Source organism: Corapipo altera, unplaced genomic scaffold (genome assembly GCF_003945725.1).
Source record: "Corapipo altera isolate COAL_440 unplaced genomic scaffold, ASM394572v1 23b, whole genome shotgun sequence".
Taxonomy (NCBI): Eukaryota; Metazoa; Chordata; class Aves; order Passeriformes; family Pipridae; genus Corapipo; species Corapipo altera.
In genome coordinates, this window is record NW_020884885.1 from 5,755,392 (window position 1) to 5,767,701 (window position 12,310).

The 12,310-nt window shown below is 44.5% G+C and overlaps 1 protein-coding gene across 6 annotated transcripts in view; it reads left to right on the plus strand.

Moving 5' to 3' along the window:
* RGS6 (regulator of G protein signaling 6) overlaps nt 1-12,310 on the plus strand; it is a 265,004-nt gene that overhangs the window by 211,171 nt on the left and 41,523 nt on the right. For 5 of the 6 annotated variants that reach the window (XM_027642017.1, XM_027642021.1, XM_027642019.1 and 2 more), the window contains 2 exons: nt 359-469; nt 3,684-3,809. In XM_027642017.1, coding sequence (XP_027497818.1) covers nt 359-469; nt 3,684-3,809 — 237 coding nt within the window. The remainder of the gene's footprint in view (nt 1-358; nt 470-3,683; nt 3,810-12,310) is intronic. The other variant, XM_027642022.1, reaches the window with a different exon arrangement.

The following is a 12,310-nucleotide window of genomic DNA, read 5'->3' on the forward strand; positions in this document are numbered from 1 at the left end:
AACAGTATGACACACACTTCCTATTCATCTCATGGTTCTCTGGGGAAAGTCCTACCATAGCAATCTGGTCTCATTGGGCTTTTTGTGGGCATCTTAATAGAGAAAGCTTGAGGGAAATACTGCAGTGAACTGGTGGCAGAGAAATCCTTGCATGCATCATCCCTGGGAAAAGGGTCTCCCATTGTTGTTGAGAAGCTGACTAATTCCTACAAAATAAAAATAAGCACACCAAAAAAAAAAAAAAGGATAACAATAAAAGCTGTACCTCTCTGACATGTGACTGAGCATTCAAACCCTGATTCTCTTTCTTTCTTTCTTTCTTTCTTTTTCTTTTTTTTCTTTTTATTTTACCTGTCAGTTTAATAGCCTACACAGAGCAGTATGTGGAATATGACCCTTTTATAACTCCTGCTGAGCCTTCCAATCCCTGGATAAGTGATGATGTAGCATTGTGGGACATTGAAATGAGGTAAAAAGTAATCAGTAGTCTTAACTAATGTTAGAGTTTTCTTGCCATTTCGTTTGTATGCTCTTCACACTGCCCTGTTTGGAAAGGTAGTTGTATGTCTGTATCTTTAAAAGATTCAAGTACATAGCTGAAGTTTATCACTTGTGTTTGTGAATTGTTCAGCCCTTCCACTTCCATATGGCTTGAGGTATGGCACTCTGTAAGTCAGGTAACGGATGTTCTCATACCTCTCAAGAACACACACACTTTCAGGTCTAGGAGCCTACAGCTATAGGATACTGCTAAGATATACTTGTTCCAGCACATCTCCTTTGATGCTTGAGAGCCTGCTCTCTGCTCCTCACCAGCTGCAATGCTCCAGCCCTGCTTGTGTCTTGGAATCCTATGAAAGGTGCTACTGGCAGAATAGGATGGATTAGAGAGCAATGGCCATTCCTGCTGTGCTGAAGTGGATTTGGCACAGGAGCTAGAGGAATGTAGCTCACATGTAATGTGTGAGACTTGGCAGGTCAGAATTCTAGTAGATTGATAAAGTGACTCTGTTGTTCTCATGTTGGTGAACAAGCTGGTTTGTCTCTGGTATGGTGTCTAATAGGTGCAAAGGAGGAGGAATGATTGTAGGACTTTCAATGCCCTACACCTCAGAGAGTTTCTCCAAAAAAAACCCCAAGCACAGCACTGCAATGGAGATCATATTTTACCCAATTGATGCTGGTGCAAGGGAAGTCTGGCCTGTGTCTACATCTCTTGCCATCATACGCTATCCACAGCCCTCACAGAGGGGCAAAAATCTTCCTGCCTGCCACTGCAAGTCGCACAGCAGGTTTGAATGGAATCACCATGCCCCATATCACCTTCAGTACTCAATCACATCCTGTGGCCAATTACTGCATTGGCTCAGCAGCTTCTCCTAGTGTTTAGCTGCTGCCATTTGGCACCGAATCTGAACAGGGAGTTCACTTTAGCTAATATTTGATAAGAAAATGCTAAATCTAATCCTATCTGTTCTTCAATAATAATTTAAAGTTAGAGATACTATTGGTCCAAGAAAGCCAATTCATAGGAAGGAAAGGAGAAGTTTTTTCCCTGTTTAAAAACCACATGGTCTGGGACGTGAAAGATGCTTTCACTTGCTTCTCTGGTAGTCACAGAAATCCATTAGTTCCCTAACCTCTGCCCCTCTTCACGTAATTTTAATATTTCGGATTTCTCTTTTAGTTAGTTTCTCTCATCTTCTCCATCCTCCCTAGTAGGGCTAGTACCAGATAGAGCCCTTGCAAAATACTGCTCTGCAGAAACCCTCACCCACAAAGTAATCCAGGCATCCATTATTTCTGCATCTGTTGAGGTAGCTGTAAATCCCAGAAAAGATGTCTGTGTCCCTGAAGAATACAATTAACCTGATGTCACAGCCTTTATAGGAATTTAAAATAAATGCTTGCCTTCTGCTGTGATTTCAGAGTTAAGGAAGGTGATTCTCCTGCCGATGAAAAAGAGAAAGTTGTATTTTTTGGAGATGGAAGAACAAACAGCTCTGTATTTCCATTTTATTCTCTATTGTAAGAGAACTCCCTGCATCTGCATCTAGTTGCAACTTGCATGAATAATTAAATGATCCCCGAGATCCCCTTGTGTTGCCTGCAAAGCTGTTTCCTCAGTTAGGAGAGCAGAGCCCTTGCACAGGAAAACAAAGAGCCTCTCACTTCTGATGGTAAGGCTGGCTGCTAAGTATGGGCAGCCCTGTGCCACTACAGTTCATCCTTCATGGCAATCGGGACTTGGGAAATGACACAGAAAGCATTCAATTTTAGACAGCACTTTGCCTTTTTTTTTTTTTTTTGTGCTAGAACATTGTGCAGCAGCAAGAAGAACAGCTACAGATCTCTGGATTCAGCAAGAAATTCCCTGAGCTTAGCTTATGCATGGCTCTGCACAAACATAGCTTTTGTGTCCTAATGCTCAGGCTGGCTCACTTAACAGGTAGGCTTAGGCATCTGCACCCTTGTCTGCAGCGCTGCTGGCTCCTGGGTGAGTGCAGGAGGAGCCATCCGGAGTGTGCTGCACTTTGACTGAGGAAATGCCTATCAATTTTGCTTAGCCTTTACACCAAGAGGAAATCAAAGCAGGCATTTTATTTACCCCTTTGGCTTATTTGTCTTCAGCACAGATCGCCACTGTCCCCTAAGGCTCCAGGATTAGGAATCGCTGTGGACATGACGAGACATGCAGTTTAATAGATATGTACTGTTAACAATGGCTCTACTGTCACAAACGTGAGCAGCTGAGCTGTATTTTAATGGTTGTCTCATAGTATGACGCCATCACACCAGAAGCTTTCAAACACTTTGTGAGCCCAGATTACGCTCTGATGCGGACTGTCTTTTAGGATCCTCGTTGTGGTTCCCATGCACCACCTCTCCCCATAGGCGTCTCTGCAACATGTCTGGCAATTCAAACAACAGCTTATGTAAGTTGGTGTTAGTGAACCTAGTGAAACCTTAGGGAAAGGTTGTTAGTGATTTTGGGTGCCTCTGCATCTCAGTGTCCCAGCTGAGACACTGATTATTGTGGAGAGCAGGAGGAAGATGCTTTTTAGGCTTCCAAGACTTAGGCATGCAAAAATCAGAGGCACTGAAAAATAAAAGACCACAAACCAGTAATCATTTTTAGAAATCTTGTCTGCACTGCTTCTTAGTGAAAGTGCTTTTTTAATGCAAATGGGGATCTGAAAAGCTGAAGCCAGTTCCAAGTGACCAGCCAGCACTGTGTGGGACACAAGGAGATGATTTGGAGCTCACCAGTGTCCCAGGGAATATTGCTGGAAAATTTCTGCCTTGGCATATAAGAAATCCTAAGGTACATTTGAGGACATATGCAAGCAGTGCATAATGAATAATCATTTGAGTATGGTATGCTGTTCTTTGCATGAAACCTACCAGAAGTTACTCTGAAAATCAAGTAATTCACTGTCTCTCTTATGTATGTAGCTATGTATGTAGCACCCAGATAGTACAGTTGCTTTAATGATGATCCTGGTCTTTAAAACTTTGTTATGTTATTTGCTAACTTGTATTTCTGCAAAATCTTGAGAAAAAAACATCATCTCATCTGATAATCTTCCTCCCTTTGCTGCTTAGCAGAAACAACAGCAGCTGCTCAGACAGCAGGCAGAGATGCACATTCCATCTGCTTTTTCCCTTCTCTCTCCAAACAGCAAAGAACCTAGTCAGCAGCGTGTGAAAAGATGGGGTTTCTCCATGGATGAGGTGCTGAAGGATCCAGTAGGACGAGACCAGTTCCTTCGTTTCCTGGAATCAGAATTCAGCTCAGAAAACCTGAGGTGAAACCTTTTTTGACTTGAACTAAATGAATGCGACTGATACTACTCCCTTGCATAGGTGAAGTGCAATGTTTGGTCTATCTTGAACTGCTAAAAACACCCATTTGAATAAAGTTGAAAATGGTAGGATTTGGCCCATAGCACTGCTACAGATGCCTATACTAGACCTATGTAAGTAATCTCAGAAGCAGTTTTTAGCAGAGCCAGTGTTGTCAGGTATCATATGCAAAGGTTTGCAAAGTTGAAATAATGTGATGAGACAGCATATAGCTACTAAGCCTCCTAACAATATATAGGATTTACATGTGTATTTGTGGCAACAGTTGTGTGAGGGAAACAGTATAGCGATCATGTGGCTAAGCACTGTTGCAGTACTGGCACTGACTAACAGGTTTGCAACAACTACTTTTAATTCCGGCACCTCCTAACTATTCGAGAGCTTGACTCACCTTAATAGCATTTGGTCTATGTGGGGATTCTGAGTATCTGACTTCTCAAGTTATGAAAAAGACAACATTTTTATTATGAAACATTATGTAGACACCCTTGTGATACTACATCAGACTGAGAGTCTATAACTCTTGTGCACAATTCTGCTGCTTTAACTACAGCAGGAATAAACAGCAGTAGTAAGTTGCCACTAACCAACACTAGATGAAGATAAAACCTTTCCTGTAAAATCCAGGCCCTCTGACCTTGTCCATAACTCCAAGATAAAGTCCCATTGCAGAACTGATGAAAAGACATTGAAAGTTGACAACAGCATGCTTCATTCTGAGGTAGCAATCCTTCAGAAAATGCTTGTCTCTTCAGCCCTTCCAGCTGCAAAACTAAGTGCTAAACACAGCTCCTTAGGATTCATTAGTCACCCTACATACCCCAGAACTAATATATTAAACCATTTCCCTTTATTGATACCAAGTATCTTCTCACACTGACAGAAAAAGAGAGGTCTAGCTAGATATCCCACATAGACCCTAAACTAAACTCATAGCCATGCTTACATAGCAAGGATCAGTCCCCTTCCTGTCCTAGCATTAATCAGTTTACAGTCACAGGTTTAATCATCCTTGTCTTGAATCTTAACTCTAATTCAAGCCTAACCCTGAAGTTAATTTTAGGGAAAGCAGCTCTTCTGCTGTGGAGAGGTAACGTACTGTTGTATCCTGCAGATACAACCAAGCTGCACCAAGTCCCATAACAGCAGAAGCACATGTACAGTGAGCTCTGAGAAACTGAGGTTCCCAGGATTATGTTGAAACGGGACTGGGGCAAACAGTGGGATTCATGTTCAGGATTGGAGGTATTTAAATACTACCTTCAATGCTGGGTGCTGCAAAGTCCAAAGAAAATGAGAAATGGCTCATGCCAGAGAGGCAGCCTGAAAAGGTAGAGGTTGATGATACTCAGTGGCTGAGGTTACGGATCAGACTCTTGCCTGCATGTGACAAACAGCCCAATTTACTGTAAGGGTGATCTATTTGGGCAGTAGCAGGAAGCTGACGAGCAGCAACAGCAGAGCAAGCAAGGGAAAGCTTGAGTTGGTGTCAGCATGCCAGTCTGTGCTTTTGTAGTCATGTGTGGGATCCTTAACCTGCTCCTTAAAACTGAGGTAACAGAGGTCAGAGGCACTTCATGCATTATCTGCAGTAGTTCTCATCTACTCATTCCCCTGGTTAGTCCTAGAGACACAGAAGGATCCAGCAGTAATGGAATTTGACTGCCCTAGATATGGTGGTATCCAGTAAAACCCACTTTTTTTACGGAGTCTGAATTATGGTGCAGAGGCTTTGTTGTGGTGCTGTGGTTCTGTCTCAGTATATGGTATAGGGACCTGTTCTTGTGCTTCCTTTGAGGTAATCCTGTTCCAGAATGCTGAGTGAGCATTGGCAAGGATGGCCAGAGAGCTTTGCAGGTTCACTGGCAGAACTGTGCCTGCTCTTGGGATTTGGAAATCTGCTGTCAACTGAGCATGAAGTCAGTCAACTGACCACTGTATTTATCAGATTTGCCTGTCCAAGGGGAAATACAAAAAGCATGCAAGCAGCAAAACAGTGAAAACTCAATGCACTTTTATATTTATTGTTTTTAAAAACCTGAAAGTTAACTGTTAAATAAACAAGGGAGTGTTACTAATTACATAAATGAGCTTGAAAGTTTATTGCTGAAAAGGTACTGAACTTGCATATGCTGACTGCACTTATGTACAATGGTGCTCATTTGCAATTAAATTGTAGTGAAGTGCAAAATTAATATACTGTATTAAAGTACTCCTAAGATGGGTGTTCTGAAATATATCTGGGGTTGTGCCAATGAAATCCAGCAGGTTTTATGACTAGAGGGTGTCCTCCACATTCATCCTACTGAAACAAATGGAGAAAGTTTCATTATGAGAAGGCAAACATGTACCTCCCTTTGTCAGTCAGAGCTGTTCCTCCTGCTGATGTTCATTCTCTTTGGTTTTGAGATGGCTTGTAGTGAAGGGAGGTGGCAAGTCAGCAGGCTAGCATAGAGAAGTTAAATCCTGCATCCTTGTGGAAGACATGGGTATCATTCTTAGTTAATATGGGAACTTTGCTATCATTCTTAGGGTATCATTATCATGGTATCATGGTATATTGTTATTATCTAATACTGGATAAGCATTAGCAAGCCTGCTTAAACCTTTAAATAACAGAATGCAAAGGCAGAAATATTAATGAAGAAAACTGGAATAAGGTGGATTGGTAACAGTGGTGCTTGAGAGAAGGTGGCTCTGTAGTGTTCAGGTGAAGCAGAAAAAGCTCTTCAATTCTCATTTGGAGTGTGTGGCATAAAGGAAAGCAACTGCTGGATGCTTAAACATGCAAGGAAAATCTAAGTTATGCTCAGCAGCAAGGTTGGTATCTGTCTCACCTAAGTTTACAGCTTGGAAGGATACACTTTCTTCTGTATTATCCAGGCTAATACAGAGAGAGACAAGAGAAGCCAAAGAAGAATCAGGGAATCACCTGGGAAGGATTTGTTTCAGTTTTAAGTGGAAGCAAAACTAAAAGGACCTAAATTACACTGTAAAGTGCTTGTCTCTTTTTACCATAAGCCTGAGGAGACTGATTCAATGACAGTGTCTGATAGTAGACATCTACAGTGAAATGAGATAGTCCCACCAAACTCTGGGAAGCTGTAAGGAGCTTTTTGAGGGCACAGCATCTAGAACCTTGCTAGAAAAATGACATTTGTAGTTAATCTTTTAAGGAGTCTTGCCCCAGTAACTATCCAGAGATCTGGGAACTTTTGCAGCCAGGTTGTATTATCTCTTGGGAGTGTCAGTGAGATCTTCATTAGCACTGGCCAGAGCCCTGTAGGCCAGAGCCTGTGTTGAACTTAAGGCACATGAGAAAACCTGGAAATTCCTGGTAGCACTAGAAAAGACTTCATGAAGTGTGTGCTTGAGAATGCCTTGAAATAAATGTAATTCAGTAGTATAGCAAGAGGACCAAATTCTGCTCTTATGCCCAGTGGTGCAAGTCCCAAATCACAGGGCTGATTGTGGTGGGGTATTTCCATATTTTCCTAGCTGAGAAAAATTGGTCCCGGTGGGGGTCTCGGGTGAGGCACTGCCAGATATAGCAGCAGACTAGACTCAATGACCTCCCAGATCTCCTTCCAGCTGTGTTTCTGTGTTCTAATAAACTTGCAGGATCATGTCCACCAGTCTCCTGGGCTCAGCTGAGCCCTGCAACTTACTTATTTACTGGCTGCCCATTATTTATGGGAGAGCAGGAAAGCCAGTCAGTTGGATATTTTTCTCTCTGTTTTTATTTTAACTCTTTTCCTTTCTCTCTTTTATATCTCCTCTCAGTTGCTATCTTTCATCTACAATTTGTTTTGACTTTGCTGATTTTTGAAGTACCCAAAATATAGCAGACAAAATTCCAAGCTTCAATTAAAAGGAAGGAAAGGGAAGGGAAAGGGAAAGGAAAGGCATCAGAGAGTTATTATACATTTTTTATGACCTGGGAATCTCCTGGGACATCTTGAGATTTCTGAGATGTTCATCTAACTGATGGATTGATTTCCCCTCCCTCCCCCCAACTTCAAAGAGTGTCAGCTGGAAAGAGACACAGCAAAGTGGGAATATCAGCCATGGGAGTTTCACCCAAAGGAAAAGGAGGCTGCACACCTGTTTATAGACCTAAATGGGGAACACATGATGCTTTGTGGGAATGTGCTGTGGAGCTGGTGGTGCATGGATGCAGGCGGTCTGGGCCTTATTGATTGTGAGCATATGTTGAAAAGGGAGTTTAGCCAGAATGGAATTTTACCTGCAAGAAAGTGTTTATATCTTACATGACTCATAATGGCTACAACGTGTTGCCAATAACTTTTTTTCCAGGTTTCGTCAGGAAGAGAGAGGTTCAGGCAGCGAGGAGAGCTGGTGTATTAAGTAAACACACACACGCACACCCCAAGCCCTTAGTTTACTGAACAAAAAGCGTTTCCCGAGCAGTTTCCAGGCGCTGCCCAAGCTCCCGGAGCGGCTCTGCGGTGCCGGGGCAGTGCCGTGGCCGGGCGGGTCCCCCTGTCCAGCAGGCGGCGCCGCAGCTCCGCCGCAGGGCCGCGCCGAGGGCCGCGGGGCTGGAGCGCGGGGCGGCCTCGCGCCGGGCCCGGGGCTCAGGGGGAGCGGGTTCGCTCGCCGGCGGGCGGAGGGCGCTGCCCAGATACAGAGAATAAAGGGCTTTCCAGCCACAGAGAACGGACAGGCAGCAGGGCGAGGGACTTGCACTGCGGGTGCTGGGTGCATGGCTTGAGAGAGGAGAGCAGAGCACAGCACAGCAGAGCAGGGGAGGAAGGACGGTGAGGGGGAGGCCTGCGGGACGCCTTCCCCCGTCCCCACCGACACTGCGGCCTCCTCGGGGAGTCTCCTGTGCCCCAGCACACAACCTCGCAGCAGCCCTGCGCCCCCAGCTTGCCACCGAGGACAGATTTCTGCTGGTCTTGGCCACCCCAGGCTCACCATACCAAGGATCTGGCTGTTAAACAACAAAAAGATGTGATTATTGCCCCTGCCTGAGCTGCATGTAGATTTATACCTATTATTTTCATTTATTTCCCATCCCGACTGAGATGTTCAAAGGATACTTCTCTTGGTGAATGAAGTGAGAACAAGGTTTGTGAATGGCTAGAGGTGCAATACAGGAGGTGCACCAGATACTGACATGGAGCTGCTGAGGCAATGAGAGGTGTGAGCTCAGATTCCAGCCTCCTATTGGAGACTTGGTGATTTCACTGTCAAGCCAGAGGGACCATGTCCTCCCCCAAGAAGGGGATACAATACTGCCCTTATCTTGTCAGTTGTTCCTCAGTCTCTGGAGTCATCCATATTTTGCCTCTTGATCAGGTTTTAAAATTAATTGTTTTAAAACATACCTTCCCTGTCTTGCCCCAGCAGTCTTTTCACTGAGGAACATCTGTGAACAGCGGTGACCAAGCACTCTACAGTGCCCTGCTGGGAGGCAGAGCAGGTGTACTGAGGTTCAGGAGCTCTCTGTGCCTTAAGGGAGCTGTGGAGGATAAAGTGCCACTATGGGATATCTTCTGCAAGTGACAGCAGTTTAATTACAGGCTGGATGCGGCTGGAATGGCTTATGCCACTGACAGCACTAGGACATCATATTATCAGCCTTTGCCAGACCTTACATGCTGTTTTATAAAGGACGAAGAACATGTGATCAATGCTGCTGTTCCCTCTGTGCAGACAGTCCCTGTGCCAGTCCTTCTCTGCTTATAGAGCACCTGTGGAGAGGACACACAAGGACATCTCAATCCTCCCCTGCCCTGTGCAAGAGGTGTCTACTGGAAATCTGCCTCCTACAGAAGGGGAGGAGGCAATACAGGATCTTCTGACTCCTTGGGGTGAACTTGGGGTTGGGCTTGCACTTCAGAAATTGCAGAAGTGATTCAGGGAATGCATTTGCACTTTATTGAGCAGAAATTCCAGCGCAGTCATTGTGTGTCTGCTCATTTGCTGGACAGAAATACCTGATTCTCTCTTAAATGCTGTAAATCCCATAGGGAGCCCTGCTTATGCATTGGCTTCAGCATGTATCCTTATGGCAGAGAATTTGCCTCGGAGTTGAAGCTGTGGGACTGGGTACTCCTCTTTGATGTTCCTTGATTTTCAGATGCCAGCTGTAGTGAATAGCTTTGAAATTTTTACCAAGACAAAACTCCCCTTTGCCTTGAAGAGGACGTCCAGCCTTGGGCATGAACTCAATTGCTTGCAGTAAAAAGAGCTTGTTCTTGTTACTGTCAGGTTGGTCTGGTTGGTTGGTTTTCAGATTGAGCCAAATGGTTATTAAAATGGATGGTACTCCTGTTCTGGCAAGCTGTCACTTCACAGCGTTCCCAGTTCTCTCACGAGTGTGCTTTCCCAACCCGCCTTCCTAGGGGCAGAAGATAAGCCAGCAGAAAACATTCTCTATAGCCAAATGTTTGTCTGAAGTGTCCCAGCTACTCTGCAATGATTAGCATCTTTTCTCCTATGCCTTTTCTACATTCACATGTTCCCATTGCATCTGAAATTGAATGATAAAATATTTCAAGTAACAGAAGCCACATATGCCATCAGATTATTGCAGTGTGAGTGCTACTCTTCACTCTCTGCATGCATGTGATAAGTGGCGTGTCACAGTTCAAATAACAAGGCAGGACACCAGGTGCACTTAACATCTCATAGATGGAAAAGGACCAACCACGCACACCCCTGCGCCAACCCCAAATACTCTGTTTCAGTTTATAAAACCAAATATCACTATGTGAGCACCACAAGTACGTGACTCCACAGTACTGATACTGCATCTGAGTGTACCCCAGTCCGTTTTACTGACAGCCTGCCAGGGAGGTGGAAAAACCGTATGAAGGAATTGGCTTGGGTGGGTCAAGGCTGTGACATTAGGCCTTCTTATGGTAGGGGAGAAGCAGCGGACAGGCAAGGAGGATCTAGCCTGGCCTTGCATGCAGCGTGGATGTCTTTTTTTCCCCAATTGACTGTTTCCCTCTATTGCATGTAGGTGACCAGACTACATCGGTTCATGGCCTCATTTGATTGTGATAACCCCACTGTTTCCAGGGTGGTTAGGTACTGCCTCCAGTCAGTAGGGAAGTGAGTGAGTTTCTGAGTGTCAGAAACAGCACAGGAGTCACAAGGCTGCTGGCTTCTCCACCTATCCTCACTGCCATCAGGGTTTTTGTTTGGGACAGTCTATATCTTCCTCCTTCCACCATGGAGGAACATTTGCCTTAGTGGCAGCACGCTGGCACCACTGAATCATTCGGGGTGAGAAATCAGGATTTCAGTGAAAGTTCAACTGGTTTATAAGGGAGACATGGGATTTTCTAAGTTGTGCAGCTCTTGCAGGTGCCCTGAACAAGCAGTGACCCAGACAAACCCTGTCCCTGCCACACAGTCTGCTAAGCAGAGGTGAGTACATAAGAGCAGTGCAGGGCAGTAGCAGCCAAGGTGAACCCTGCCCTTGTCATCCCTGGACAATGGGCTTCTTTGCCAGGGGCTAGGAAAGAGCTGGTTATTGGAGGTGGCTGCAAAGGTCCCTTCTGTACCTATTTGCCCTGTAGCCCTCAGCACTCCCTCCAGAGCACTATTGTACCTGTTCAGCCCTGTTGTAGGACCTGGGTACCCACGGCAGATAATCCCCAGGGATACCTTCTTGCTGGAAGATAGAGTTAACCAAAACAAAATGCTGCTGGGTACCATGCATCTTCTGAATTAATCATCTGAAAGAGCATATTTCTGTCAACAATAAATAAAATTAGCATTGCCAACAAAATGCCTTTTCTTTTTCCTAGGGTAAAAGACATGCATGTCATTCTTGCAAAAATATTCTCTGGCCTTTGGTTTCACAGATCAAGATGTGGATTATGCCCTTAGCCATGAAAGAGATTATCTTCTCAATGTTTATGAATTCATTTTAGTCCGTAAGCATGGCCTAGTCAAGAAAATTGGAGTATGGCCATAACAAGATTCATCTATGGGTCCTTTCCAACTCAGCATATTCTGTGATTCTCTGATCTCTTCCCACGGCATCCATCTGAATGCTGGTCAGTTTATGAGTAATATATTAAAAAAAAAGGTTTCTCTAAGTGCCATTGCTACAACTTCACATTGGAAATGATACAAATATTAAGTTTGTTTTGCATTTTGCATCCCCTCGGGATGACTGATCCTGCAGGCAGGAATGACCAGCACATTGGCACATTGCCGTGGGGCTGTGGGAGGCAGAGCCTGCTCCCCTACTCCACCTGCATGGCTCTGGAGGTTTCCTGTTTGCATAACTAATCTGACACTTCTGCAGGAGCACTTTGAATAAGAACATATCACATCTTAAAGTGTAAAGTACACTACACTTTCCCCCTGAAATCATGCTAAATGGAGAGTCTTCTGTGAATTCTGATAGATGCGAGATTAGGTTCTGTGTCTGTATTTTGGGACTCTGCCCAGGCTT